Below are 27,357 nucleotides of genomic sequence, written 5' to 3'. Positions count from 1 at the left end.
CCTCACTAAGGTATTTGTTTTATCAGAAACACTGACATTCAACTGAATCTACTTGTACTGAGAGCAAACTATCACAGTTGCTAAAAAGCTACCAATACTGAGAGACAATAACTTAACTCTTACAAAATCTTAAATAGAACTTAAATACATCTCATTAGAAATCCAATTACCTCAGTAATTACATCATTGTTTCTCAAACACCAAGTTAATCCTTACCTCGAAAATTTTCGGCGACACAACCTTCTTAAAAAGGTGAGCAAGTAAAAAGGCGATCGAGCACAAAGGGTTTGCTCAATAGAGTTAATCTGAACTAATAAGCATAAAACCTTCTTTGTGACAAGTTTATGAGTGAGCTTAAGTTTTTTGAACTACTTTACTTTACTACTTTAGTAAGTCTTTTGATTGACGTGGTGTTAAGAAATGGGTTAATGGAATATTTTTTTGGGACAATAGGCTGACTTTTCGCCACTGTTCTTTGGAAATGGTTGATGTAGGCAATTTATTTATAGGATAAAAGGTTACACAAAGAATGTGGCTTTGGGAGATTTTGTGACGTTTTTGGTACTGTGAAATAAAGGGAAGGATTCGATTAATAGCGGATAGGGTCAAAAATCTATGAAAATTGTATAGACTACAAGTTTATATGCAAGTAGTTGGTCAACACACGTGACAACGATCAATAGCAGTTCAGTAGTTAAGGCGTTACAACTTTACAGACAGACTTACTTTCGATGTTATCCCAATAATTTAGGAAAAATATGAAGAAATGCTTACATTAATCATTATAAATTAAAAAAAACCCCCGACCCAAAAAAAGTACGCAATTAAACCCTATAAAAAGCAAACAATAACTTTAAACACCGTAAGTACCAACTAAAGCATGTCAGACTAAACAAAATTTTGTCGTGTCGGGGGACCGCTCTCATTTATTAGCCTCACGTTAGAAGTAATTATATACTACTACATTATATATACTACTTATAACTTCTTATATACGTGTGTTTAGATACGTGTTTTTATACGAGTGTTGTAATTAGGTAGGTATCATTTGATTTATGTAAGTATTTTTAAAGGTAAAAAGCGGTCCCCCGACACGTCAAAATTTAGTTTAGTCTGACATGCTTTAGTTGGTACTTACGGTGTTTAAAGTTATTGCTTGCTTTTTATAGGGTTTAATTGCGTACTTTTTTTGGGTCGGGGGTTTTTTTAAATTTATAATTTAATTTTATTTCATGCTTTTTGAAGGAGCTCCTTAATTTTTCCTTCCTTCATTTAATTTCTTTTATTTTAAGATGGGGTCGCTATATGCGATCACGGCCAAAGGAAGCTGTTTAACAATCCTCATGACAAACTGGCTCTGGGAGAATTGCACAGATTAAGAATCAATAAAGATTAACTGTTGGTCATTCTAGATTTTCAGCAAAAATATAAATCGGTTTATCCGTTTCATTCCGGCATTCCAGGGTTTCATCCGTCACATCCCATTTCCAACATCAGATTCTCGTCAATTAGAATCATGAAGAGAACTACTCAAGACAAATTCAACAAGCCCAAACTCGATGCGTTTACTAAAAGGCAGTTCAGGGTTACGTCTCCTATCTTCGTGCCCTAACAGCAGACCAGCTCAGCGGTTCCAGAAGACATTAGTGTTTCAAATTTCAGATCCCACATATGCTTGCAAGTAAACTGAGCGTGTAACATTCCTATCACACCTATCAAACGAGCTGATGACCTTGAAGACCTGAACCGATTTCCACCAAACATAGCTAAGAACACTCCCGAATGACATTCCTTTCAAACAAAAAAAACCGCATTACAATCGGATCATCCGTTTGGGAGCTACGATGCCACATACACACACACACACACACACACACACAGACACGTCAAACTTATAACACCCCGTCGTTTTTACGTCGGGGGTTAAAAAGTAACTAGTTATATATAGACGTCTTTTCGACATCAAAAATTAGACTACCTATAGCGAAACTTCGAAAACTCTCATATCTTTCTCAAAATTAAAATGAAAATTCATCTAAACATGAGTTAGTTTTTAATAACTGAGTACTATAGCAAAACAGATCTTCCTATTATTTTCACAATAAAGATTGCCAACTTTTTTTTCTCTCACCAACAAAAATACTACCTTTCTACTCGCTTAAATATGTACAGTCAAGTGTGGGTGTCGCCACGAACTTAAGGATAATAATCAGCTACGTAGGTAGCGGCGTTTAGGAACATAATCCGGTCAGACAGCAGTCGCCAACGTCCGTCAGTGTCCGTCAGTATGCACGAATGGTTCCTTTATGCTTTCTTCTATTGATTTGTACCTGGTTTGTGTGGCTTTTTACGGGGTATTTTGTTGGTTTTTCATTTTGGTGGCATTCCGTAATGTGAATTGTATTATTAGAGCAGGGGCCCGATTCTCCTAAGTTAATAATGTCAAAATCGAATAGAAATTGAATCGCATTATGATCGCAATAGCAGTTTTAACCAATAACCGTATTCCAAAGACATTCGATTGGTTTGCGATTGGTCTGCTATTTTGGTGATTTCGGTCTATACAGTAGTTTGCTCTACAATCATATTGCAATCGTAAATCATTTGCAGACAAAATGATTCATTATTGAATGACAGAAATGGACAAAAACGTTTATTTCAAAGAAAAAATAGCGGAATGCCACATACGCTTCAATAGTAATTGTGTGGTGATTGGATCTCAGTCGAATGTGAATCGTATGTCGCTTAAGTAAAATTAGGAGAATCTGGCCCCAGCATTATTGGGATTTGTTAATGAGTACTCTTTGAAAATGGTTGAAACGTGCAATCGGCACAATGTATGAGAGCTGGCCTCCTCTTTACTCATTGATATCAAATAAATATTATTGTTTTTTTTTTATAAACTATCTTCCATCTTTGCTAAACACTGAAAGAAATTTCAAATTGTCCTGCGATTAACCTGTTTAACAAACAAATAAAAACCTCTATAGCTGTATAATATTAGTATAGACTTTATATATTGATGTAGGCTGATTGTATGTCAGTAACTATAAGTCATTTTCGGAGTGATGCTACTAATCGATAGCTGGGGCACGATTCCGCTATTTTACTTGAGCAACATACGATTCACATCCGACTGAGATCCAATCACGACTCAGTTACGATTGAAGCGTATGTGGCATTCCCGATATGGTTAAAACTGCTATTGCGATCATTCAAATTTTGACATTATTAACTTAGGAGAATCGGGCCCCTGTTCGTAACCAACATAATATTATAACATTCGATAAAATATCGACCGCCACCCTAATAACCACTTCAGTATAAAACATAAATCTTGCAAATTAAATAAGTGTGAGCAGAAAGCTTATAATATGTCTGTCTCTATCTATCTGTAACAGTTTTATATAATAATAGGCAGGTGCCATAGTTCCCATAGTCTTCCCATTCCTAGTCCACTAACATCCCATCGCAATAGCCCAAGTAGTTTTCCTCCATAGTTAGCAATAGTTTAGCACAGAACCGGGGATTGTCCCTGGGTACATTTCTATAGTGTATACAGGGATAATCGTCGGTTTTGTGTCGCCATTTCATTAAAGTTGTCTCAAAAGGGCTTCAGCGTGTTGGCTTCGGCCCCACGTTCGCCTCCCAAAAATCCGGGACTCTGTATTAATAATTTTATTTGACAGCAGGTCAAAGTGCGATATTGATTTTTTTAGGTTTCGTTCGGTTGGCAGTACAACTAATAATTCTCTCGAGGAAACTAATCCTCGCGCTGGATAAAAAATAGCTTATGTACTTCTTTGGTATATTATCATCTGCCTAGCTTTGTCATCTATGTTGGGGTCGGCTTCCAGTCTGATGCAGCTGAGAACCAGTGCTTAACAAGGAGCGACTGCCTATCTGACTTTTTCAACCCAGTTATAAGGGCATCATGATATACCCCTTGATAAGACTGTTTGTCAGACTTTCTGGCTCCTGACTACCCTTAACGACTGTCAAAGATGTGACAGCCAGAACTTCCGAATCACGGAAGAACTCGTTATGACGAGATGGTCACCCATCCACTGACCGACCACGACCACTGACCACGAGCTATACGGTAAATAGGCTATATATAACACTAAAATGTTTTCAAATCGATCTAGAACTTATAGATTACCACGATCAAACAACTCTTCACTTTTAAAATATTAGTAAGACCTTACATAAGACTTATATACTGATTTTTCTTTAACTAAAAAGCCCATAGACACCAGTTGATTCTGCGAAGGCTTCTAACGAGGTTGCCAGCTAGTTTTTGTAGTCTATGACTTGTAAGGCCAGCTATGTCTAATGTTAAGCAAAAAGTACTGATTACTATGGGATCTCCATCTAATGGGGTAGCGAGCATTGCCCCTTGAATCAATGGCTTTTAAAGTCACAATAATTATAGAAACTATACTGAAAAAAACCGGCCAAGTGCGATTAGGACTCGCGCACGAAGGATTCCGTACCATTATTTAGAAAATGAGCAAAAAAAAATACGTTTGTTGTATGGGAGCCCCTCATTTTTTTTTATGTTATTCTAGTTTTTAGTATTTGTTGTTATAGCGGCAATAGAAATAGATCATTTGTGAAAATTTCAACTCTCTAACTATCACGGTTCATGAGATACAGCTTGGTGACAGACGGACGGACAGAGGAGCGAAAACAATAGGGTCCCGTTTTACCCTTTGGGTACGGAACCCTAAAACCGTGTAGAAAATGCTTGCTATCTTACTAAGGGAAAGTTCGTATGTAGGTATAATTATGTATTTCACGTGAAGACTTCTGCATGAATTTTGATCAAACTTGGCAGTAAACCTACAAATATATCAGAATAACAAATAGTCAAATACTGTTTATCCATGTGCGAGAAAACGCGGGCAGAAGCTAGTCAAGTAATGTGTTAAAAATAAAGGCTGGTTAGGTATGTCTCAATAATATATTTTTTCTGTAGGTAACGTATTAATAATCTAAATGCGAAAATAATTTTGTTTTTCAGTCCAGCTTGCTATGCTGAAAACCGCATCAAAAGTGGTTTAGCATATCGTGAGATAATCACTTCACAAGTAGAACTGAGAACCTAATATTTAGAAGTCGGTTAACAAATAGCGAATTCTTTGCTTACTTTCCCGCCATTTCTGAATAGGAAAAGGAAACAAGGTAAATGTGTACTGGACAAGGAAATAACACTCATTCTGCTTAGCGCTATATCCTAACTAGTAAAAATGATACAAGAAGGTTTTATGCAGAAGTTTAACATTGTACAATCATGGAAAAATTTAAGACAAATTATTTTCTTTAAATAAGTACCTATACTTCGGCCGTTCAGAGAATGCGTTCCTGACACCTATCAGTTAGTCACGACTAGTGATGGGCACAACATAACACTGAGTTCGTTACCGTTCCTTCAAAATGAACCGCCGCATTATTTTAAGATTATTTTCGTTTTAAATTGGCGGAATCATTTGTTTTATATTTTAGTTATTTAAGTGGAAACCAAAAAAAGGTAATATTCATATAATAAAATTGTTTTATTTATTCTTTGTTACAAGTACATTGAATTGAATGTGCGAACAGAATATTAATCAGACTCCGATTTGCTTGAGGAGGTGGTGTCTTCATCATCATCTTCGCCTACATGTATAATTATATTATTATCAATAACAGAATCAATCCTGATATCTCGGTCTAACAAAAGCCGGGTAATCAAATAAAAACAGATCGAAAACACTTGAAAAACGTGGTCTATGCGCACGAAACGACAACGGACGACTGTTTTAGCGTCACAAAATGGCGGCCCATAACGCCATTTGGGGTTACCATTTTTAATCTAAGTATAAAAATGCGGTTTGGTCATAGTTTTATTTTTATATTTCATAAACGTTATAATTAAGTCTTATAGTCCATTATTTTCCAATTCTTAAAAAGAAAATCAAAACGTATTATTTTATATTATAACTGTATAAGAACAGATTACGATACTTGCCTGTTATTTTTAGCACAGCACTACAAAATATAAACCGCTGACATAACCTTGTAATAGCGCAGTATAGATTTAGAAAAATATTGTTTACCAAGTTATTTGACACTCAGTTTGGCACAAAATTATAACATTCATTGATTATTGATATAATAATGTTGTTTTAATGCTCCTCAATTGTTAAAACGGTAAACAACCAGCAAAAATATTTTTATCGTAACTGCAACGCCATTGCAAAGTTACGTCGTCAGTTCAATCGCGACGTGTCAGGAACGCATTCTCTGAATGGCCGAACTATAGGTAAACGTGAATTCTTTTAAGTCAGTGTTTTTCTTACTTATATCTAGTATAAAAAATCTTCTAAGAGCGAGGTGCATTTCACCGTGTAACATTGGCAGTGGCAACCGTGGCAACGTCGCCAAGCTGCCAGAGTAGGTATCCAGAAGCCACGTAGAGAACTGTAACTCGTGGCCACGCTTCCAATTTGGCGACGTTGCCAAACCGTCGCCACGTGAATAAGGTTCCACATTTCAATATTAACTGCCTGGATACGTAGCCGGCGACGTCGCCATGGCGTCTTAGTGAGGCAGAGCTCTTATTTCGTCTCTGCTTTAACAGGATATTAGAAGGAACTTTATAAGTTCGTGGTGACTTATTTTGATAACTTTGTGGAAGTGTAATCCATATGATAATAGAAATATGCAATGTTGATCTGCGGGCTTCTTCGAGCGAGTTACCGCGGCGCTGGTATATAAAGGGCTTAAGAAGGAACATGGTGGGGTTTAGTCAGTAAGAGTCTGACACTCCCTCACGCTGCATACACAGCGGGAGGGATCATTTGATGATTTTCCACAAAAAAGATATACAATGTTTCTGTACCTTAATTGTACCTATGGTTCTTTTGCAATATGTCTTTACAGTGGTCAGGACTAACGAAAAGCCCACACAAGCTCATCCGCCGAGCCTCCACAAATATATTTAGCTAGCCACATACCCGAGTAAATACTTTTCGCGCGAAAACTCAGAATTTCGCGGCCTACCTTAATTGTCCGTGGCAACACTGTTATGTTTCCTTTTTTGCAGTTAGCAACATTGCTGTGGGAATTCTGGTCGGTGGGAACTTATACTATATATCTTAGACACCAATGACTGTGTTTCGGATGGCACGTTAAACTGTAGGTCCCGGCTGTCATTGAACATCCTTGGCAGTCGTTACGGGTCGTCAGAAGCCAGTAAGTCTGACACCAGTCTAACCAAGGGGTATTGGGTTGCCCGGGTAACTGGGTTGAGGAGGTCAGATAGGCAGTCGCTCTTTGTAAAGCACTGGTACTCAGCTACATCCGGTTAGACTGGAAGCCGACCCCAACATAGTTCGGAAAAATGCTCGGAGGATGATGGGAAATTAAAACCGATTTTCAAAGTTCATGATAATTTAGAGTACCCATACATTGCAGATTAAACAGTCGGCCAACAGTTGATGCAATAGTTGGCTTGAAGAAAATCTTGAATCCCATCAAAGTTTTCAGTCGGTCTGATACCGGCTAAATACCTGATATTTGTAATGTGCGTACTACCATTCATCTTCATACTGATTTATGAGCCCAAACAAACTATAGGCGGACTAAACTAGACTTTTGGTAAATTTGGGCTAATTGATTGAAGACATTTCATAAATTCAGTCCTTTATTAATTAGCCCTTTATCCTGAACTTAAATTGTTGTGTAAGATAAAATGCTTTCTCTGTTTAAAGAATATCTCTTAGTTCAGTGTGCCTTTTGGCAAAGGCCTAATCCAACAATTTCCATTGAGTTCTATGCTGGCGACCCTTCTCCAGAAAGGGCCTGCAGTTATTTTCAGCTCATCCTCACATCTCTTGGTCTGTCTTCCCCTTTTCCTTTTCCTATCTCTGGGGTACCAGCATGTAACAATTTTACTCCACTTTTCCTGAGTGCTCCTTAGCATATGGCCTGTCCATCCAGAATAACTGAAACATTTCGTGTATTTTGGTTGTGAATGAAGAAAGATAGAAACCTGTAGAATCACATTTTTTATTCGAATTCGAGCGTGCCTTGAGACGCGAGCAAAACCGCGGGAACCATATGACATAACTTTATATTTCACAAAAATAAAAACCAAAAATAAAGTTCGATATTTAAAACGATTAGGATTTCAATAAATCATTGCGGCATTGACAAAAGTTGCCATTTATAAATATCAGGTGATTCCTTTGTGATGTCGTAAAAAAAAACAATAGAACCTTAAACCTTGTAACTGTATTGAGGGTTTCCAAAATAGGTGAAAAAAATATATTGCGTGGGTATCTAAAGGCCTTTTCAACCAGCTCTTGATAGCTTAATGCACGAGATATCGGGTCTAATTCCCTTATCGAGCTGAAATCGCTGTTTTAGAAACTTTCACAAAGCAACGCAAAGCCTGGTAGTTTTCGGTTTTACAGTTAACAGTTCCTCCGTGTTTCGGAAGGCACGTTAAATTGGTGGGTCCCGGCAGTCAGAAGCCAAAAAATCAGACAGCCAGGCTTAACCAGGGGCACCAGGTTGCATGGGTAACTGGGTTAAGGAGGTAAGATAGCCAATTACTTCATATGGCACATTGGTACTCAGCTGCACCCCAATATAGTTGGTAAAAGGCTAGCCAGACATTTCGTTTCATTTGATTTTTACTTAAAAACACACTTTAACACTAACTTTATCTACCTGTTTAATTCAATAGTTGAAATCACAATGACCAACGTCAATTTGACACCAAAAGTCAATCGGCCATCTTGAAAAAAATGCGGCCTATCAGAAATTATTAATGTTTTTAGGCTTGTAGGCTCACTTCGTAGGTGGGAAACGTTATTGTTAGTCGGGGGTTCGATCCCGGGCGTTGTAAAGTGTTTTATTATGGTTTAAGAACTTCTATTTTGTTGTTGTAAAAAAATGTTATTGTGATTCTTGAGTTTTGGGCGCAAGTTCACACAAATGATAATGTCTATACTATAGTCTGTAATAACGTATTTTTTTTTGCAAATTAATAATTCTAAGTGTGGAATATCGTCTGGTCCTCTTGACTCATAGGCATATCTACATCATCATCATCATCATCTCAGCCATAGGACATCCACTGCTGAACAAAGGCCTCCCCCTTAGATCTCCACAGATACCTGATGGAGGCAACCTGCATCCAGCATCTTCCGGCGACCTTTATAAGGTCGTTTTTCCACCTTGTAGGTGGACCTCTACTACGTAAGTAATACTTAATTATGATTTTGTAGACAGAAAACAAAACAAAACGTTACCGTTTTGTTTGCTGTTAAAAGACTTCGAAAAAGAGAGTATTTGGAACAACACATGGCTCTAGAAGTAGGTGTAAATGTATTGGCAGGTGCCATAAGTAGTTCCCGTAGTTTACCCATTCCTAGTCCACTAGCATCCCATCACAATAGCCCAAGTAGTTTTCATCCATAGTTAGCAATAGTTTAGCACAGAACCGGGGATTGTCCTTGGGTAGGTACATTTCTATAGTGTATACAGGGATAATCGTCGGTTTTGTGTACCATTTCATTAAAGTTGTCTCAAAAGGGCTTCAGCGTGTTGGCTTCGGTCCCACGTTCGCCTCCCAAAAATCCGGGACTCTATAGTCCCGAGGTCTGGTAGAGACATACAAAATAATAATAATAATTTTCAAAATATTTTGTTACCACTATTCACCATTAGCCCAACTCAAATCCGCTATCTTGAAAAACAGGGGCCCGATTCTCCTAAGTTAATAATTTCAAAATCGAATAGAAATTGAATCCAGTTTTAACCATATCGGGCATTCTGCTACTAATAAAAGACCAATCGTATTCCAAGGACATTCGATTGGTTTGCGATTGGTTTGCTATTTTAGTGATTTTGGTCTATGCGGCAGTTTGCTTTACAATCATATTGCAATCGTTAATCATTTGCAGACAAAATGATTCATTATTGAATGACAGAAAAGGATAAAAACGTTTATTTCAAAGAAAAAATAGCGGAATACCACATGCACTTCAATAGTAATTAAGTCGGGATTGGATCTCAGTCGAACGTGAATCGTATGTCGCTTAAGAATCGGGCCCCAGTTGTCAAACAACAGACATATAAACACACAATAAGTACAACGGATGTATTTTATTACTGTCCGTCCGTCAGGCGTCACCGGGGGCTCGCTGTTTACTTAAACATTGTGTTTTTGAGCATACAGCTTATTTGCATGAGGATAATAGAGCTGTTTCTATAGGTAATATAAAAGAGAGAACAAGGAGTTACAACAGGGGGCCCTAATTTTACTTAAGCAACATACAATTCACATTCTACTGAGATCCAATCACGACTCGATTACGATTGAAGCGTATGTGGCATTCCGCTATTTTTTCTTTGAAAGAAACGTTTTTATCCTTTTCTGTCATTCAATAATGAATAATTTTGTCTGCAAATGATTTACAATTGCAATATGATTGTAGAGCAAACTACCGTGCAGACCAAAATCACCAAAATAGCAGACCAATCGCAAACCAATCGAATGTCGTTGGAATACGATTGGTCTTATATTAGTGGCAGAATGCCCGATATGGTTAAAACTGCTATTGCGATCATATTGCGATTCGATTTCTATTCAATTTTGACATTATTAACTTAGGAGAATCGGGCCCCTGATTTATTTTAACCGATTTCCAAAATAGTCGGAACCCAATGACATAGATGTGTTTCTAGTATATCAGGGTATCATAAAATCTACTATAAAATCTACTAAAAAAAAAATAACGAAATATAAAAAATAAACTATGAAATTATTTAAGAACCAAATGTCTACATCAGTCGACATCTACATTATAGTCTGATTTTTAATTCGAGTCAGTAAAATGACATTTCCAGTGTTGCGCGGTTTTAAAAAAATAGGGTCCCAAATAAATAGTGATGTGGAAAATCGAGATTTTTAAATCGAGAATTAATAGTTAGTCTAGATTACATTCATTTATTTATTTGTACATACATTACATTTTTTATTAATATCAAATTGGCTTTATATTAATATAAATATGTAATTTACGGAAATTAAACTGGAGACATGTAATTAAATATTACGTAAAATACTGTTGTTATATTTTTTTTTGTTATGTAATAATGTTGTAATGAGAAGTTTTAGTATGCTGGGAAGGTTCATATTTTTAAAATCGTATTATTTAATACGTTATGCTTTAAATATTTAAGAATAAATCATGACTAAACTTCTAAGTCGATCGATTGTGGAACATCACTATTGTAGTGGGTCACCCTTTTTTGTGAAAGTGACAGTTGCTCCTGTCATTTTACTGACTCGAATTAAAAATCAGACAATGATTGATTTTATGAAAACCTGTTAATTACTCCTTCCGTTTTGGACCATGACAAACGAACATTCATGCCACTTCCTCATCTTTTATAGTAGCAGTACTTAATACTATACAGCCTGCATCATGACATTGTACCCAGGAGACCACTTATTATTCAGGGTGTCTGAAATTCCCTCGGGTCATTTGGAACTACAAGAAATAGTCTATTGAAACCTTTATTCTACTTCTAAATATAATAACTTTGCTTTTCTGAGGTTTGCTGCTATCTTAGAGAATCAATTTTAAAAGCCGTGTAGTGACTTGAATGGATACCTAAATAGCCTATCTTGGAATGATACACCGAAAAAATTGAAGTCGGTGCGATATTTTCTGAAATCTGAAATATAATGAATGCTAAGTCACTCTGGTTTTCATGAAGTGGTAAACAGAAAGTCTGACTTTCTTGGGATAAGACAAAACCTACAATTATCCGAGAGCTGCTAATAGCTCCTTCAAGACGTGCCTGAAACCGCGGGAAAACATCTTAAATCCTAAATTCCCAAGATCTTCAAAAAACCCCTTTGTACAAAACAGTTAGCCACTTCACATACCTTTTCGCTACCTTGACCAAAATACCGGATATCTATTGAGACGCACAATACATAATACCTATCAAACATTGCCGAACTATTTCTCGTAACTGAACTTTACAATTGAGAATCCTTCAACTACAATAAGACTACAAAAACCGGCCAAGTGCGAGTCGGACTCGCGCACGAAGTGTTCCATACCAGAGCAAAAAAGTCACGTTTGTTGTGTGGGAGCCCCCAAAAATATTAATTCTATTCTAGTTTTCAGTATTTGTTGTTATAGCGGCAACAGAAATACATCATCTGTGAAAATTTCAACTCTAACTATGACGGTCCATGAGATACAGCCTGGTGACAGACGGACGGACGGACAGAGGAGCGAAAACAATAGGGTCCCGTTTTACCCCTTGGGTACGGAACCCTAATATACGCCTTCATTCAGTTGTGAGAATTTCGTGAACATGAATGAAATATATTGCAAAGTGTACGTTTTAATACTGTTTGGTATTTGGACATGTTATTGTTAGCCGTGTTGTGAACAAACCTCTTGATCATTGTAAAAGTGAAATCATTGATTTGGAAGCGATATAAGACTTAGTCGGCTTCTGAGCAGTTTTGAAAGAAGATTTAACTGTTACACATTTGATCACTTGACGATTTTATCAAAATTTACAGGAAACCATACGAATGAAATGAAACTGATTGAAAATTGAGAAATAAAAAGTTCTTGGCCACAAACAATTACGGGGGTTTCAATTTCTAGTGTCTTATGGAGATGTTGTATTCTAAAATGTAGTTAAAGTTAGATAAAAGTCGGAATAAACAATACCCATTTATTATTTCTATTTTCGAAAGAGCCATGCTTGGCATTTCTCTGAGGGATCGCATCAGAAATGAGGTAATCCGTCAGAGAACCAAAGTCATCGACATAGCCCACCGAATCAGCAAGCTGAAGTGGCAGTGGGCTGGCCATATTAGCCGAAGAACCGATAACCGTTGGGGTAAACGAGTTCTAGAGTGGAGACCATGCCTCGGCAAACGTAGTGTAGGACGTCCTCAGGCACGGTGGAGTGATGACTTGCGCAAGACGGCTGGCAGGAGCTGGATGCGAGCAGCCGAAAATCGATCTCAGTGGCGTGCACTTGGAGAGGGCTATGTCCAGCAGTGGACTGCTATAGGCTGATGATGATGATGATTTATTATTTACAAAAAATAACAGTACATAGTCAACTTACAAATTATATTCAGTCATTCAACTTGACATCCATCACTATTCTTAAATGAGTCAACTTTGTTTGCTTACAAAACTGAAACTTTTCACATAAAATATGTAAATGAATTGTAATTCAGTAAAATAAATAGTATACAATATGTTTATACCTAGTATTTTTGATTGTTTTATGTAAACATCACAGTATTTTCTGCTAACGCCTGCACATTTTATAAGCGCAACACGCGTTTATGGAACTTGCTTTATAATTTCATCAGGCGCTTAAGAATTTATGTTAACATTTCTGTCATTATTTTAATTACACGATTCTGAAGTTTTATTTTTTGGCAGATAATAAAATAGAAAATACGTAACTTCTTATCAAATAATAATCTATACTAGTATTTAGAGAATAAAAAGTAATTTTTCTTTTGTTTGTTTTTTTTTTGTATCCTAATAAGGGCTACAACTGATGAACCGATTTGAAAAATTCTTTCACTGTTCACAGACTATCCCCGAGTAAAATAGTTATATATTTTGTCCAAATACGGGAAGAAGTTTCCCCGGGTCGTGGGTGAAACTGTAGGCAACAGCTAGTTAATAACATTTCTTGGTTTTAAGACCATTTTTACGCAATTAAACAAAGTTACTTATGAAAAAATATCTTCGTTAGGTGTAGGTGTAGTGTGCCTATGTTTTCTATGCCTATGCCTGTGCCTGTGCCTGTGTGAGTGTGAGGAATAATGGTAATGTTTCCTCTTTCTCCGTCTTCTTTTCCTTCTCTTTCTCAGTCGATAATGATTTGGCAGAAAAGAAGCTGCAGTCAAGCGAAATGACACTTGCGACGTCTGTTGATTTCGTTCTGTGAAAATATGCATTTTATAGTTTTAAATAAAGAAGGCAGAAAGTCTTTCTATAAAATCAAAAATCATTTATTAAAACTTGGCTGCAAAATAGCACTTTGCGAACGACAAAAAAAAAATACAAAAGACAGCCCCCACAACGCCCACCCTTCACCACTTCCTATGTGTTTTTGCTGGGAAGAAGAAGTGGCGACAAACTCCCCAGTAGCTTTCAAAAGCAGACCCTAGTATGGAAGTTGGTGATTATTACACCCGTGCATCGGACAGCACGTTAATGTCGGTCCTGCGCCTGATCTCTCTCCGGTCGTGTCGGATTGCCGTCCCATCGGGTTATGAGAGTGAAGGAATAGTGAGTGTACCTGTGTCCAAGCAAATGCTTGTGTCTTGCGTAGCTGGTTGATCTCCTTATATGAAGACAGCCGCCGTAGCCGACAACGAGACGCCATTACATTACATTTACAAGTGATTTCTATAAATATTACTGCTAATATTATAAAGAGGTATTTGTAACTTTGTATGTAGGGGGTAATCTTTCCGGTGCTGGTCGGATTTCCAAAATTCTTTCACTGATTGATAGCTACAATGATCATGAGTGCCATAGGCTATATTTTATCCCGGTACGGGCAGTAGTTTCCAGTGAAACTGCAGGAAAGCGGCTAGTGTTACATAAAAAAACATACTTGGATAATTATGAAATATGCATACCCATAAGTCTGTCCACTTTCTCTGGTTTCTTGAAGAAGTCGTTTGGGAATCTGTCCTTCAGAGCCTTGTTGATGGAGTCCAACAGGACGCGTCTCCGGGGAGAGTATCTCATCCGACGGAACGGACGCAGGAATGCTTCTATCAGGCTATCGCAGAGGAAGTAGGGTCTCAGGGTCACTGGAAGACGAAGATAAGTGAGTGGTGTATTATTAATTTTTTGGTGTATTATTAATTGTGATATTTTTAATTTTTGTATATCAATGGTGAATCAAGAGGGGGCGCCCCAAGACCAGATGGCGGGACGGAGTGTCAAAAGACTTGAAAGAGTGCCAGGTGTCTGAGAGCGACGTCAGGGATAGAGCGAAGTGGAGAAGAAAAATAAGGAAAGCTGACTCCACCACCATGTGGGATGCATAGCAGGAAAGAGAGAGAGAGAGAGTATATCAATGGGAAAGTCGTGGTGGCCTTATGTGGGTAAAGAGCCAACCTCTCGAAAATGAGTGCGTGGGTTCAGTGCCAATGCAACGTTTCTAAGTTTTTATGTACTTTCTAAATATATCTTGGACACCCATGACTGTGTTTCGGATGGCACGTTAAACTGTTGGTCCCGGCTGTCATTGAGCATACTTGGCAGTCGTTACGGGTAGTCAGAAGCCAGTAAGTCTGACACCAGTCAAAGTGTATTGGGTTGATATGGTAACTGGGTTGAGGAGGTCAGATAGGCCGTCGCTCCTTGTGGCACACTGGTACTCAGCTGCATCCGGTTAGACTGGTAGCCGACCCCAACACAGTTGAGAAAAAGGCTCAGAGGATGATGATGACTTATGTTCTATAAATGCAAATAAATGTTTCTGTCTTTCTTACATACCATTAGGATACTCCTCAAACTCCTTGAGCACATGGAAGAGGTGGTTTCCTTCCTCATGCCTGTACATCATACCAGCATACTCTATGATCGAGTTCACCTCGGCAGACAGCTCGCGTCTGCGCCGAATCAGCATATGGTACAGCATGGCGGCGTAGCCTGGTGGAAAGAACATCGAACACGTGATCAAAGACGACCTCGATGGCGCAATGGTCACCATGCCGGTCTGCCGAACCTGAGGTCCCGGGTTCGATTCCCGGTTCGGTCGACATTTGTGTGATGAGCATGCTTGTTGGCCGTGGTTTGGGCGTTATAATATGTATATGTGTAGCTATATGTAGTTTATCAGTTGTGATAGCACCCATAACACAAGTTAATTAATAACTTACTTAGCATGGGGTTAAACGACCGTGTGTGAAAAGGTGTCTTAACATTATTTATTTATTTAAAAGTCAAAGTCAAAAGTCAAACCATTAAGGCCTTAACAAGCACTTATGAATGTCAAAAATTATAAATAGGTTTGATTGTATTTGCCCAATCCTAAAGGAGCTTCCTATGGAGAAGAACGGGCAAGAAACTCCATGGTGATAAAATTTTCCTCACAAAGCAGCCCGGAGTCTGGAAGTTCGTGATTGATACGATGTGCTCCTAGCCGATTACCGGCCACGGTTGCTGTTCTCGTGTAAGGAGATCAGCCAACTGTGCAGGACATATTATAGTGCACGCACATTTGCTTGGACACAGGTGCACTCACTATTCCTTCATTCTCATAGCGCGATGGGACGACAATGCGCAACACTGGACAGAGATAAGATCTGATGATGATAATGATGACAGTGATGATGATAATGACAATGATGACGATGATGATGATGATGAGAAAAAGACTCACTCTTTTTGATGTCGATCTCAGCTTCGGTCATGAATATCGACAGTTTCATTGTGACGTCCAGTAGCGGTTGACCGAACCAGGCCAGGCGGCGAGTTTCTCTCAGCCTGAAACAATGTTGGTATGATACATTGGGATCGGCTGCCAGTCTAACCGGATGCGGCTGAGTACCAGTGTGCCACAAGGAGCGACTACCTATCATCCTCCGAGCCTTTTTTCCCAACCATGTTGGGGTCGGCTTCCAGTCTTAGATTCAGCTTAGTACCAGTGCCTTACAAGAAGCAACTGCCTATCTGACCTCCTCAACCCAGTTACCCGGGCAAACCAATACCCCTTGGTTAGACTGGTGTCAGACTTATTGGCTTCTGACTACACGTAACGACTGCCAAGGATGTTGAATGACAGTCGGGTCCCACAGTTTAACGTGCCATCCGAAACTGATGAAAAACCGATGTACTATAAACTAGCATATAAAAAAATTGGGATTTTAAAAAGTCGACTTATTTCTGTGTATAAATGCATTTACTTGTTAAATTATATAATCGTTTTAAAAACTAAAAAACACTATAGTCATGTATTTTCATCAGAACTCGAGCGTGTGCAAAATTTCATCCTAATCGAAGACCGGGAAGTGGGTCAAATTAAGATTCCAAGATTTTCTCACATACATAGTTACAAGTGAAGCTAATATAAGCGTGTTAGGCGATTAACACACGGCACCGCGCACCGCCACGGAGAACGGTGGCGCTCGAACAAAAGAGCACCGCTCGAACGCGCGGTCAGGCGGTGTACGTGTGTTCGACATCAACGGATTTAATACAGGTCAATGCGACATGAGATCTGCTGCACCGCCTACCACGGCGGTGCTCGGTGTCTTGTGTTAATCGCCTTAAAAAAGGTGACATACTCGTTGACAATAGTCGCGGTGTTCATGATAACTGCCTGCACGTGGTCACTGGCTTTCACAGTGATCAGGCGGCATATCTCCAGTAAGAAGACCACCATGTAACCCTCGTTGAGCGATTGCATTAGCTTGTGGTACGCAAGCAGACGGGGAGGCGGCGGTGGTCGGGTCACGAAGAACTCTAAGGTAATATAATGGTTATTAGAAGGTATGTGGTCTTTCGTAGATTGTGTATCAATTTTGTAAAGAACTGGTTCTTAATGTACTTTATTCAAAAGTTTTACAAATGATCTTATGATAGGGAGATATTAAAACTAAGTATCAAAATATTCATCCGCATCGCTGTCAGCTGGGATCGTGACCAAAAGGCTGGCTGCATTGCCACGCTGGATGGCAATGCATATCCTTTGACCAAAGTATAGGCCAGCCCTTTGGTCACGAGTGGACTCCACTAATCGCTTACTGATTTCTCGAAAGAGTCTGTGGGCACTTGGGCCCCATGGTCCCAAGGTTTCAACCCCAATTGCCGGTGAGGTTTACATATTTGTGCCGTTTGAGGTTTTCCGCGGCTGCAGCAGCTGCACCGACACAGCTCGCCGTACTGGGAAGGTGGGAAGGTGCAAGGGTGTCGACGCAGGTTGCGTTCCACACCAAAGACCTTCCCATCTTCCAAGGCATTATAGACATCCCGTCTGGTGCATTGCCATCGTCGCGTGCCAAGCCTCTGGGTTCTAAAATGGCTGGCACTCCGGCGGTGACAAGAGCACGACGGATAATGTCATTTATGCTGGCGTGTCGTGCCATGCGACCAGCACTTTTGCTACAGGAAAGACCACGGTGCCCAAGGCGGTCCACAGATTCGCCGCACTGACAGCGATGCGGAGCCGCAGTGGGAGCGCCGAGGCGTAGGCATGTAGCGGTAACTGGTTCTTTAAAAATATAGACAGAATTGTGTTGCTGGGGAGTTTGTTGCGCCACTTCTTCTTCCCAGCAAAAACACATAGGAAGAGGTGAAAGATTTTTGGGGGCCATCTTATGGAAAGGCAAAATTTTGGATTTTCACATTCTGAAAACTCTTTCGCTCCTTTGGAAACTCAAAAACTGCTGATTTTCAGCCTACTTTGAATAAACGACTTCCTATTTTTTTATCGTATCTAATCAGAAAAAAAACGTATATCCATTTCTTCAAATTCAACAGATTTTGGCTTCCCAAATGAGCGAAAGAGAGTTTCCAAAAATTCGTGAACATCCAAAATTCAACCAAACTTTTCAGTCGGTCTGATACCGACTAAATACCTGATCTTTGCAATGTCCGTACCATTCATCATACTGATTTAAGAGCCCAAACAAAACTGTCGACCGACTGAAAGTTTACAGGAACACATTGGTGTCTAACTTACTTCCATGGCCAGCCGTAGTTAATACTGTCGTGTAAGGCACATTAATCGGCCTACCATCTTTAATAGTCGTCATAGTGTTCGGATCAAAAGCCGGAGCAGGAGTTGTTCCAACATGTGGAAAACCCGACTGATCTATAGAAAAAGACTGTTCTTGTTTCGCCGTGGTTGTTGCTATGTACGGATCTACACTTGGAGAAATTGGAGTATTAAATATTTTTGGTAATGTTGAACTTGCAGTAGTAGTTATGACGCTAGGGGCAGTTACGAATATATCTTGGGGTCCTGTTGGTGGGTTGCCAAATTATTAGGGACAGTTACAAATACACGGTATTGGTAAAGTATTTGGTTTAAAATAGTTTAAATTAATTATAAAAACACACTTTTTGACATAGTAAAAGCTTTAACACGATAACACAACTATTTAAGAATGATAAAAAAATATCTTCTATACATATAATAAATCTGTAAAAAAACTGTGTCTGTACATTGAATATATAAAAAAAATAATAATTGGGTGGGGTTTAGAAACAGTAATGGAGCACAAATCCAAAAAAAAAATTATGTCTGTTTGTCTGTATGTCTGTATGTCTGTATGTCTGTATGTCTGTATGTCTGTTTGTTTGTACACGCTAATCTTCCGAACTACTGAACGGATTTCAATGATTTTTTCTTTGTTGTATCAGTATTAGGCCTGGTCAACATATAGGCTATAATTTATCTTCGAAACTTGAAGACCTGATGCAGAACTCCAACAGACCAATAAAACTATAAAAGATACAAATATGGTGCCGTGGCAAAAATTGTTTCATTTGATGAGCATTTTCAGCTGAGATAATAAATTTTAAGATCTGGTACACCTGATGTGGAACCCCAAGAGCCCAGTTTTTCTGTACCATATACAGGTATGACGTTTTAGCAAAAGTTGTTCAATTTGATAAGCACTTTCTATTGACTTATACAAATTGAAGATCTAAAACACCTGATGTGGAACTCCAGGGGCCCAGTAAGACTATAGCATATAGAGGTATAACGTTTTAGCAAAAGTGGTTCAATCTGATAAGCACTCTCTATTGACGTATAAACATCGAAGATCTGGAACACCTGATGTGGAACTTCAAGAGCAATACTACACTTGAAATGTATAGAAATGAATGTTATGAAATAGGTATGGTGAATCAAAAAAGTCCGTCTTTTAGATAACCCTAAAATAATGGACACGTATTTTTTCTTTTCTCCTTCTCACTAACAAATAATAAGGAAGATATAACACGCTTGAATTTTGTGTTAAGTCACTGCTTAGTACAAATTACATACCTAGACGTGGCGTCACGAGCCCCTCTGTCACGAGTCACTCTCCGAATTTGTTGCGTTATATATATCTCATTATTATTTTGTATGTCTCTTCCAGACCTCGGGACTGCAGAGTTCCGAATTTTCGGGAGGAAAACGTGGGGCCGAAGCCAACACGCTGAAGCCCTTTTGAGACAACTTTTATGAAATGGTGACACAAAACCGACGATTATCCCTTTATACGCTATAGAAATGAACCCAAGGACAATCCCCGGTGGGCGTCGTTAAAAAGAAAAAACAATCCCCGGTTCTGTGTTATACCATTGCTAACTGTGAATGAATACTACTTGGGCCTATTGTGATGGGATGCTATTGGACTAGGAATGGGGAAACTACGGGAACTATGGCACCTGCCGATGACAATGTATTAGATACATGTAAAAATGGCAGGTGGAGACTCGCCAGCTCACTTACTGGGCCCCCGGGAATCAGTCACTGAATAGCAACAAGAGGGCAACAAGAAGTGTGAGGATACCTCGGCGGATTTTAAACGCAGATTACGCGCTCCCTGTGGGTCACTTACCACGAGGCACCTATCCTCCGAGCAGGGCTACTAACCCTGCTCTAGCGACTCCACTCTGTCAGTCTGACGGTCAAGCCAAGCCAGAGGGTTGAGACCTACCCCCGTCATGGTTCACTCCGACCGGCCGGAGATGGGGGACAGTATACTCTCTCTCTCTGGAGAACTCAGTATATATGCCCCGCGGGGTCGCTACTCCCCGTCATCAGCCTCAGATGTCCTGCGGAGCTTATATCTCATTATTATTGTCGTTATTATCTCAAGAGCCTTTGTCCCAATTATGTTAGGGTCGACTTCCAGTCACGATGCAACTGAGTACCAGTGTTTTACAAGGAGCGACTGCCTATCTGACCTCCACAACCCGGTTAACCGCTCAACCCAACACCCCTTGGTAAAACTGGTTAGACTTACTGGCTTCTGACTACTCATAACGACTGCCAAGAATGTTCAATGACAACCCACAGTTTAACATCCCCTCCAAATAACGGTCATTGGTATCCAAAATATACGTAGAAAGTACATACGAACTTAGAAAAGTTGCATTGGCAGGTACTTGCCAGATCTGGAATCAAAGACGCACGCTCATACTTGAGAGATTGGTTCTCTACCCACTAAACCACCACGACTTCCACTAAGTCATCACGACTTTGTCATCTCAGTAACATTTAATGTTTTTTTACGTAATAATACGTGTAATATTTTTGCCACACACAACTTAAATGCGGACTAATTAGAATCACTACTTTTATTTATCGCTATGGTCACGTCTATTGCGGTTCAGTTCTTGGCGTTTTGTTTAGTCTGCTGTGCTTTTGCCGTTGAAGTACAAAAATTAAATATATGGAACGTTTCTAATGGCTATGCGTATTCCGTTGTTTTCAAGCCAACGGGCCCTTAAATTCAATATCAGACGATTCAGATCTTTGATTTTGCTGACCCCGTAGTCGCTGGCATAAGGGACAGGATCCGCGTACGAAGTCGCGGGCAGAAGCTAGTTTAAGAATAAAATAACAAAAATAAAAATTTGTAAATAAATAAATGTGCATGCAGAAAAATAAATTCATATTTTGTGACGTTTCCTTTCGTCTCAATGAGTGCTGCTATACGCCTGGGCATACTTTCTATGCAGTTTTTTGCACCTTCTTTTATTCTTGGGTTATGGTGCCACACATTAATTAGCTTCTCGATCAGCCTAACCTTGATGTTATGTTCTCCTTGGCTATTTCAGCCTTGGTGATCTCCCATAGATTTTCTATGAGGTTCATATCAGGTGAATTTCCAGGCCAAGGCAGTACTGGGATGTCGTGGTCTGCCAGGAACTTGGTTATGCTCCTGACTTTATGGCATGGTGCTGAATCATGCATAAACATGAATTCTTCACCATCTGGAAACCATTCTTCAAGTGTGGGCAACAGACGAGTTTGTAAAACTTGCTTGTACTGGTCTTGTTTCATGGTTCCCTGGACGATGTAGAGGCACCCAACCCCTTTGGCACTTATGACAGACCACACCATTACCTTAACTGGGTGTTTCACCCTCTCTACAATACAGTCAGGGTGGTATTTTTCACCTGGGTGTCGTCGCACAAAATTGTTCTTGTCGGCTAAAATCTCAAAGGATGACTCATCTGAGAAACACACCTGAAAAAAAAATTACAGTTGTTTATATTTTTTATTTATGCGTTCTAAATTTTGTCAACTATAAATATGGACACTATCTGACCTTACTCCAGTCCTCGATTGTCTTATGCCGGTGCTCACGAGCCCAGGCTAGACGTTTCTTTTTCATGGCCTCTGTCAGCCTGGGTTTCTTAGCGGGACGATGTCCTGTCAGGCCTTCCTCTGCTAACCTACGCTGCACGGTTCTGTTGGATATCATTATTCCAGACTCCTGAACCATCTGGGTTAATAATCCAACATCCTTTTTTCCCTATTATCTAAACAGATATCGCGTATTTTCTCAGTACGTGGAGTTGTGATGCGTTTTGGTCCGCAATGACCTTTTCTTTGAGGTGCTATTGGCTGATCCAGGTCCAAAGAAACTTTTATCTTGTTGACTGCTGACTTAGAAACACCAGCAATATCTGCTATCTGTCTTTGAGAGTGCTTGGTGTGTTGCAGAAGCGTTTTAATTTCGCTTTTCTTTTTTGGAGTCAAATCACAACCTCTACCCATGCTGAAAGCCAAAAAAAATATGAAAAAATTAAAATATTGCAATATGTGCACGAAAAATAAACATGAATATTAAATAGTAATACTTACATTTAAAATAATTTTCAGGCACTAATATTGAAATATTTTTTGTCAGAAATTTTAAATTCGTCTTTCACTAGCACACGTCTCCAGCAAACTGTAGCACTCACTTGACTTAAAAAATTGTAGAAAATAATCCAACCATCGAAATCTCAAAAACCACTTAGAATATAAAGAGTAAAGAACAGGCAAACATAAATAAAACATTTCTGTAACACTACACCATTCAAAACTGCAGTCAAGTGCATCCAACGTGAGAAATCGACAAAAACGTAAGGGTCCCTATTAATATGGCAACCCCACAGTCATGAATTCAACCAAACTTTTCAGTCGGTCTGATACCGGCTAAATACCTGATCTTTGCAATGTGCGTATGGTTATCGGCACAAATCTTGAGCTCTGACCTACATCTGCGCAGAAGTGATTTATTAGCAAAGAACCAATCCCGAGTGACGGCTATGACGCGATGCACTGCGGGCCAATCACCGCTTTAGCCCGCCCCCGCGCCTCACTTCATACCACAAAAGGGACCCAATAAATTACTTTTGCGCAGGTGAAGGTCAGAGCTCAAGATTCGTGCCGATAACTATACTACCATTCATCATACTGATTTAAGAGCCCAAACAAAACTGTCGGCCGACTAAAAGTTTACAGATTATTGGTGTCTAACTTACTTCCATGACCAGCCGTAGTTAATACTGTCGTGTAAGGCACATTAATCGGCCTACCGTCTTTAAGAGTCGTCATAGTGTTCGGATCAAAAGCCGGAGCAGGAGTTGTGCCAACATGTGGAAAACCCGACTGATCTATAGAGAAAGACTGTTCTTGTTTCGCCGTGGCTGTTGATATGTACCGATCTACACTTGGAGAAATTGGAGCATCAAATGTTTTTGGTAATGTAGAACTTGCAGTAGTAGTTATGACACTAGGTGCAGTTACGAATATATCTTGAGGTCTTGTTTGAAGTTCTGTTTTAGTTGTTTCGTCAGTGTTCGATGTGAACAATAGTATATGTGGAAAGAAGTCTAAGGCTTTAGTTGTTGTTTTGTAGACGACTGGTCTCGTGGCGTTGGTTGCCCATGTAGGTACGTAGCGCATTCGACCGATCGGTTTTGTTGGTTCCGCTGCAAAAAGGAAGTGTCAGATTAGATAATATATAACAGTAATATTATTGTCTTGAAGTTAACTAATATCAGGAGGTTAGGATTATGAACATATGTAACTAATATGCTAGCTATTGTTTGCATTTTTTAAATCATAATGGCGTCCAAGGCCGATTTCGGGAAGGGCGTTCTCATATAAAGAGATCAGCCAGCTGCGCAGGACATATTATAGTGCACAAGCATTTGCGCAGACACAGGTGCACTCACTATTCTTTCACTTTCATAGCGGAATGGGACGACAATTTGTTACCACCGGAGAGAAATCAGGCGCAGGACCGATTATCTAAAATATCACAATGATAATGAGGAAAACTCACTTATATATTCGGTAGGCTTCGTCTGTAGTTCAGACAGGAATTTGTAGGCATTCATAGGTACCCTTTCAGTAGGCAGTCGTTCGTAACCCGAGCGAGTCAGCAAAGGTTTATCCATAGCCAAGTAATTTTTCATTTCATTACCAAATATCTCTTCGAATCTATTCCTTGGCGAAAATATTTTTCTCGAAGCTGGATTCTCGGTTGTTGAAAATGAAATCGAAGGCAAATTCAATGTTATATTGGATACAGATACTTCTGAATATAAAACATAAGTGACTATCGAATAAGAAGAAATCGTTGATTGTCTCAAGAATTGGACCCTGTTCAATCTATTTGGAGATCTAAACACTGGAAATAATCTCTCATAGACTTGATTATCGAGATAAGGATTGTTTTGCGAAATGAAATAAGATTGTTGATTTTCTATTGGTATTTCGTCATTCTTATGTGTTAGATGTTCAAATATGTCATGTTTTCCTTCGTCTTTCTCTAGATCAGTATTCTTATGGTCTTCTGTAATCTTCGGATTAACATTAGCTTCCAGTTTGTGATGTTTTGCTGTAATTATATTTGTAGAGTTAGGTTTTCTATCGACAATTTTATGCCTGTCATTGAAGGGATCTTGAAAATTGAATTGATGGTGTTTTGATTCATTGATGGTTTCTGTAAAAAATCGGTAAAAAACCTTTTAAGTTAAACGGTTTTATATCTTATGTGCACTGAAAAATAAAAAATAAAAAAACAGTTACTTACCTATAAACCTACGTAGGTGGTCCCGGTCATATTAGACTAAAATAAAAACGTGGGGCCCATTCCGTAACTATTGCTGTAATACTTTCTTCTAGCTAGAGGTATAATAGGTGTGGATTGCATCGACTTACTATAATCATAACTGGAGATTTTGACAATCAATAATCAGCCGTAGCGGCTTCATCAGCGAACGCCGAGCTCACGATCTACCAAAGTATAAAGATATGCTTTGCCATAAGTAGGATTTCAGAGGGCCCCACGTTTTTATTTTAGTCTAATATGACCGGGACCACCTACGTAGGTTTATAGGTAAGTAACTGTTTTTTTATTTTTTATTTTTCAGTGCACATAAGATATAAAACCGTTTAACTTAAAAGGTTTTTTACCGATTTTTTATTATCTAGTTTTTAGTATTTAATGAAAATGCCTACCGAATATTCTTCATTCTATACATGGGTCAGCAGCGGTGAGGGAGTGCCAGACTCTTACTGACTAAAAACCGTTCTTTTTCGTCGTAGGCCTTTTATGTACCACGACCACGGTAACTCTTTAGGACAATCCCGCAGCCCAGGCAGGCCTTGGCCCTGTTGGGCCCCGTTGGGGTTGCTGACAGTATTCTACTTGAGTAGCCCTTTCATTTGATACCCATATTGAGGGGGTTGTGGAAAAATATGTAATCCGCAAATTTTGTACCAGCGGCCATCTTGGATTTACAATGTTATTGATATTACTATATTGTATTGTCATCGGAATTAAAGGTGTGTACCAAATTTCAGATCAATCTGACAACAGGAAGGCACTGAAATTTCAATTTCTAAATTTGACCCAAGAATGAATAAATAATAAAACAAACGGGGTGAGCTAAATAAAACCGTTTAAAAATCATTGTGTTGATATTTTTGGTATAAGTTTCTATTAAGGAGAGATTTGAATATAAAAATTATGAGTGTCTCTGGACTACTTTATGATTTTAGTCATCTACTTCTATTATAATTAACTTTTGGTTTTTTAATCAAAAAATGGTTTTCAAGTCCTATTTTAAACACAATTTATACATACCATCAACATCATTGTCACAATTAAACGAAACATTTTGACAGCAAAGCAGTATGATTAGTTGCAGTAACATAGTTTTTTTGACACTTTTTATTTAGTTATATTTGAAACTGTCACATTGTTCTTAATTACATCAATAGACGAATTAATTTCTTCACGTGATTTTAACATAGAAAAATATTATGGGATTGTTGAAATAATCGTCTGTTTTCCTAAAGAGCATTCTTATTATTTAATATTTATTACGTTTTAGTTATTCAAATTAAGATTAGTGAGTAGAAAAGGTATTCAAAATGCCTTTTTATTTTGTTAAATTTCAGAAATTGAATGGAGACTCCAAGTTTAAGTTTATTAAAACCAAAGGACCGGTTTTTTAAAAATCCGTTACGTTTTAAAATAATATATAAATCTTTAACTTTAGTTTAAAAGTAGTTACTATTCGAGTTTTATGAACAATAAAATAGTTGTAACATCTTTATCGGATTAGAAAATATAAAAATATTTGCATATGCAATGTAATACAAGTTTTACGATTTCATAAAAATGTTAGTATTTTTAAATTAAAATGAAAGTGTGCGCTTGCTTTCTGCTGTTCACCATATTTGGTAGTTATTTTTTATTATATTTGATAAGTTTTACAAACGAATAGAATAATTTACTTTTAATATATTAAATTCTTGTTTTTTGCTTTATTAGTCACTTAATCCAGAAATACTATTGTCTTACTGTTACTGTTATTATACTGCCTTTTTATCGTCCCACTGCTGGGCACAGGCCTCCTCTCACACGGAGAAGGATTGAGCATTAATCTATTGTCTTATAGATCTATTTTCACTTACATAAAAAATAACATGGAGTAAGGAAAGACAGTGGAGATGTCGTAAGGAAGATAGTTCCTTGTCAAACCATAACCAATCTGTCAAAGATTGGTCTTGATTGATTGGGTTTTTATTTTGAGTGTTCCATAGGAGACATGTAATTACGGAGCTAGTAACGTTCCTCAATCTCCGAACCCCCCATTTTGGCGCACTAATTTCTTGGTAGATTTAGCATTACGACATCTCCTCTATAGTTCGGCCATTCAGAGAATGCGTTCCTGACACGTCGCGATTGAACTGACGACGTAACTACATTCATTGATTATTGATATAATAATGTTGTTTTAATGCTCCTCAATTGTT

At 38.6% G+C, this 27,357-nt stretch overlaps 1 protein-coding gene across 1 annotated transcript; it reads right to left on the bottom strand.

Moving 5' to 3' along the window:
- Positions 1 to 13,679: 13,679 nt before the first annotated feature.
- LOC124644595 lies at positions 13,680 to 15,721 on the bottom strand. Its single transcript, XM_047184077.1, has 3 exons — positions 15,579 to 15,721; positions 14,711 to 14,887; positions 13,680 to 14,004 (listed from the first exon to the last, which is right to left on the bottom strand). Exons 1-3 carry the CDS (start codon positions 15,709 to 15,711, stop codon positions 13,793 to 13,795), a joined length of 522 nt encoding a protein of 173 aa, XP_047040033.1. The 5' UTR covers positions 15,712 to 15,721; the 3' UTR covers positions 13,680 to 13,792.
- Between the last annotated feature and the right edge of the window lie 11,636 nt (positions 15,722 to 27,357).

This window comes from Helicoverpa zea, chromosome 30, assembly GCF_022581195.2.
Source record: "Helicoverpa zea isolate HzStark_Cry1AcR chromosome 30, ilHelZeax1.1, whole genome shotgun sequence".
Classification (NCBI taxonomy): Eukaryota; Metazoa; Arthropoda; class Insecta; order Lepidoptera; family Noctuidae; genus Helicoverpa; species Helicoverpa zea.
The sequence above is the reverse complement of the archived record's forward strand: the minus strand, read 5'-3'. Positions and strand labels throughout refer to the sequence as shown.

Excerpts from the sequence above, each read along its gene's own strand:
- LOC124644595 (XM_047184077.1), bottom strand. The coding sequence starts at position 15,711 with ATGCTGATTCGGCGCAGACGCGAGCTGTCTGCCGAGGTGAACTCGATC. Across the intron at positions 14,888-15,578 it reads GTTTGAGGAGTATCCTAATG|TGACCCTGAGACCCTACTTC; the intron begins GTATGTAAGAAA and ends TTCGTCTTCCAG. Across the intron at positions 14,005-14,710 it reads GAAAGTGGACAGACTTATGG|AACGAAATCAACAGACGTCG; the intron begins GTATGCATATTT and ends ATATTTTCACAG.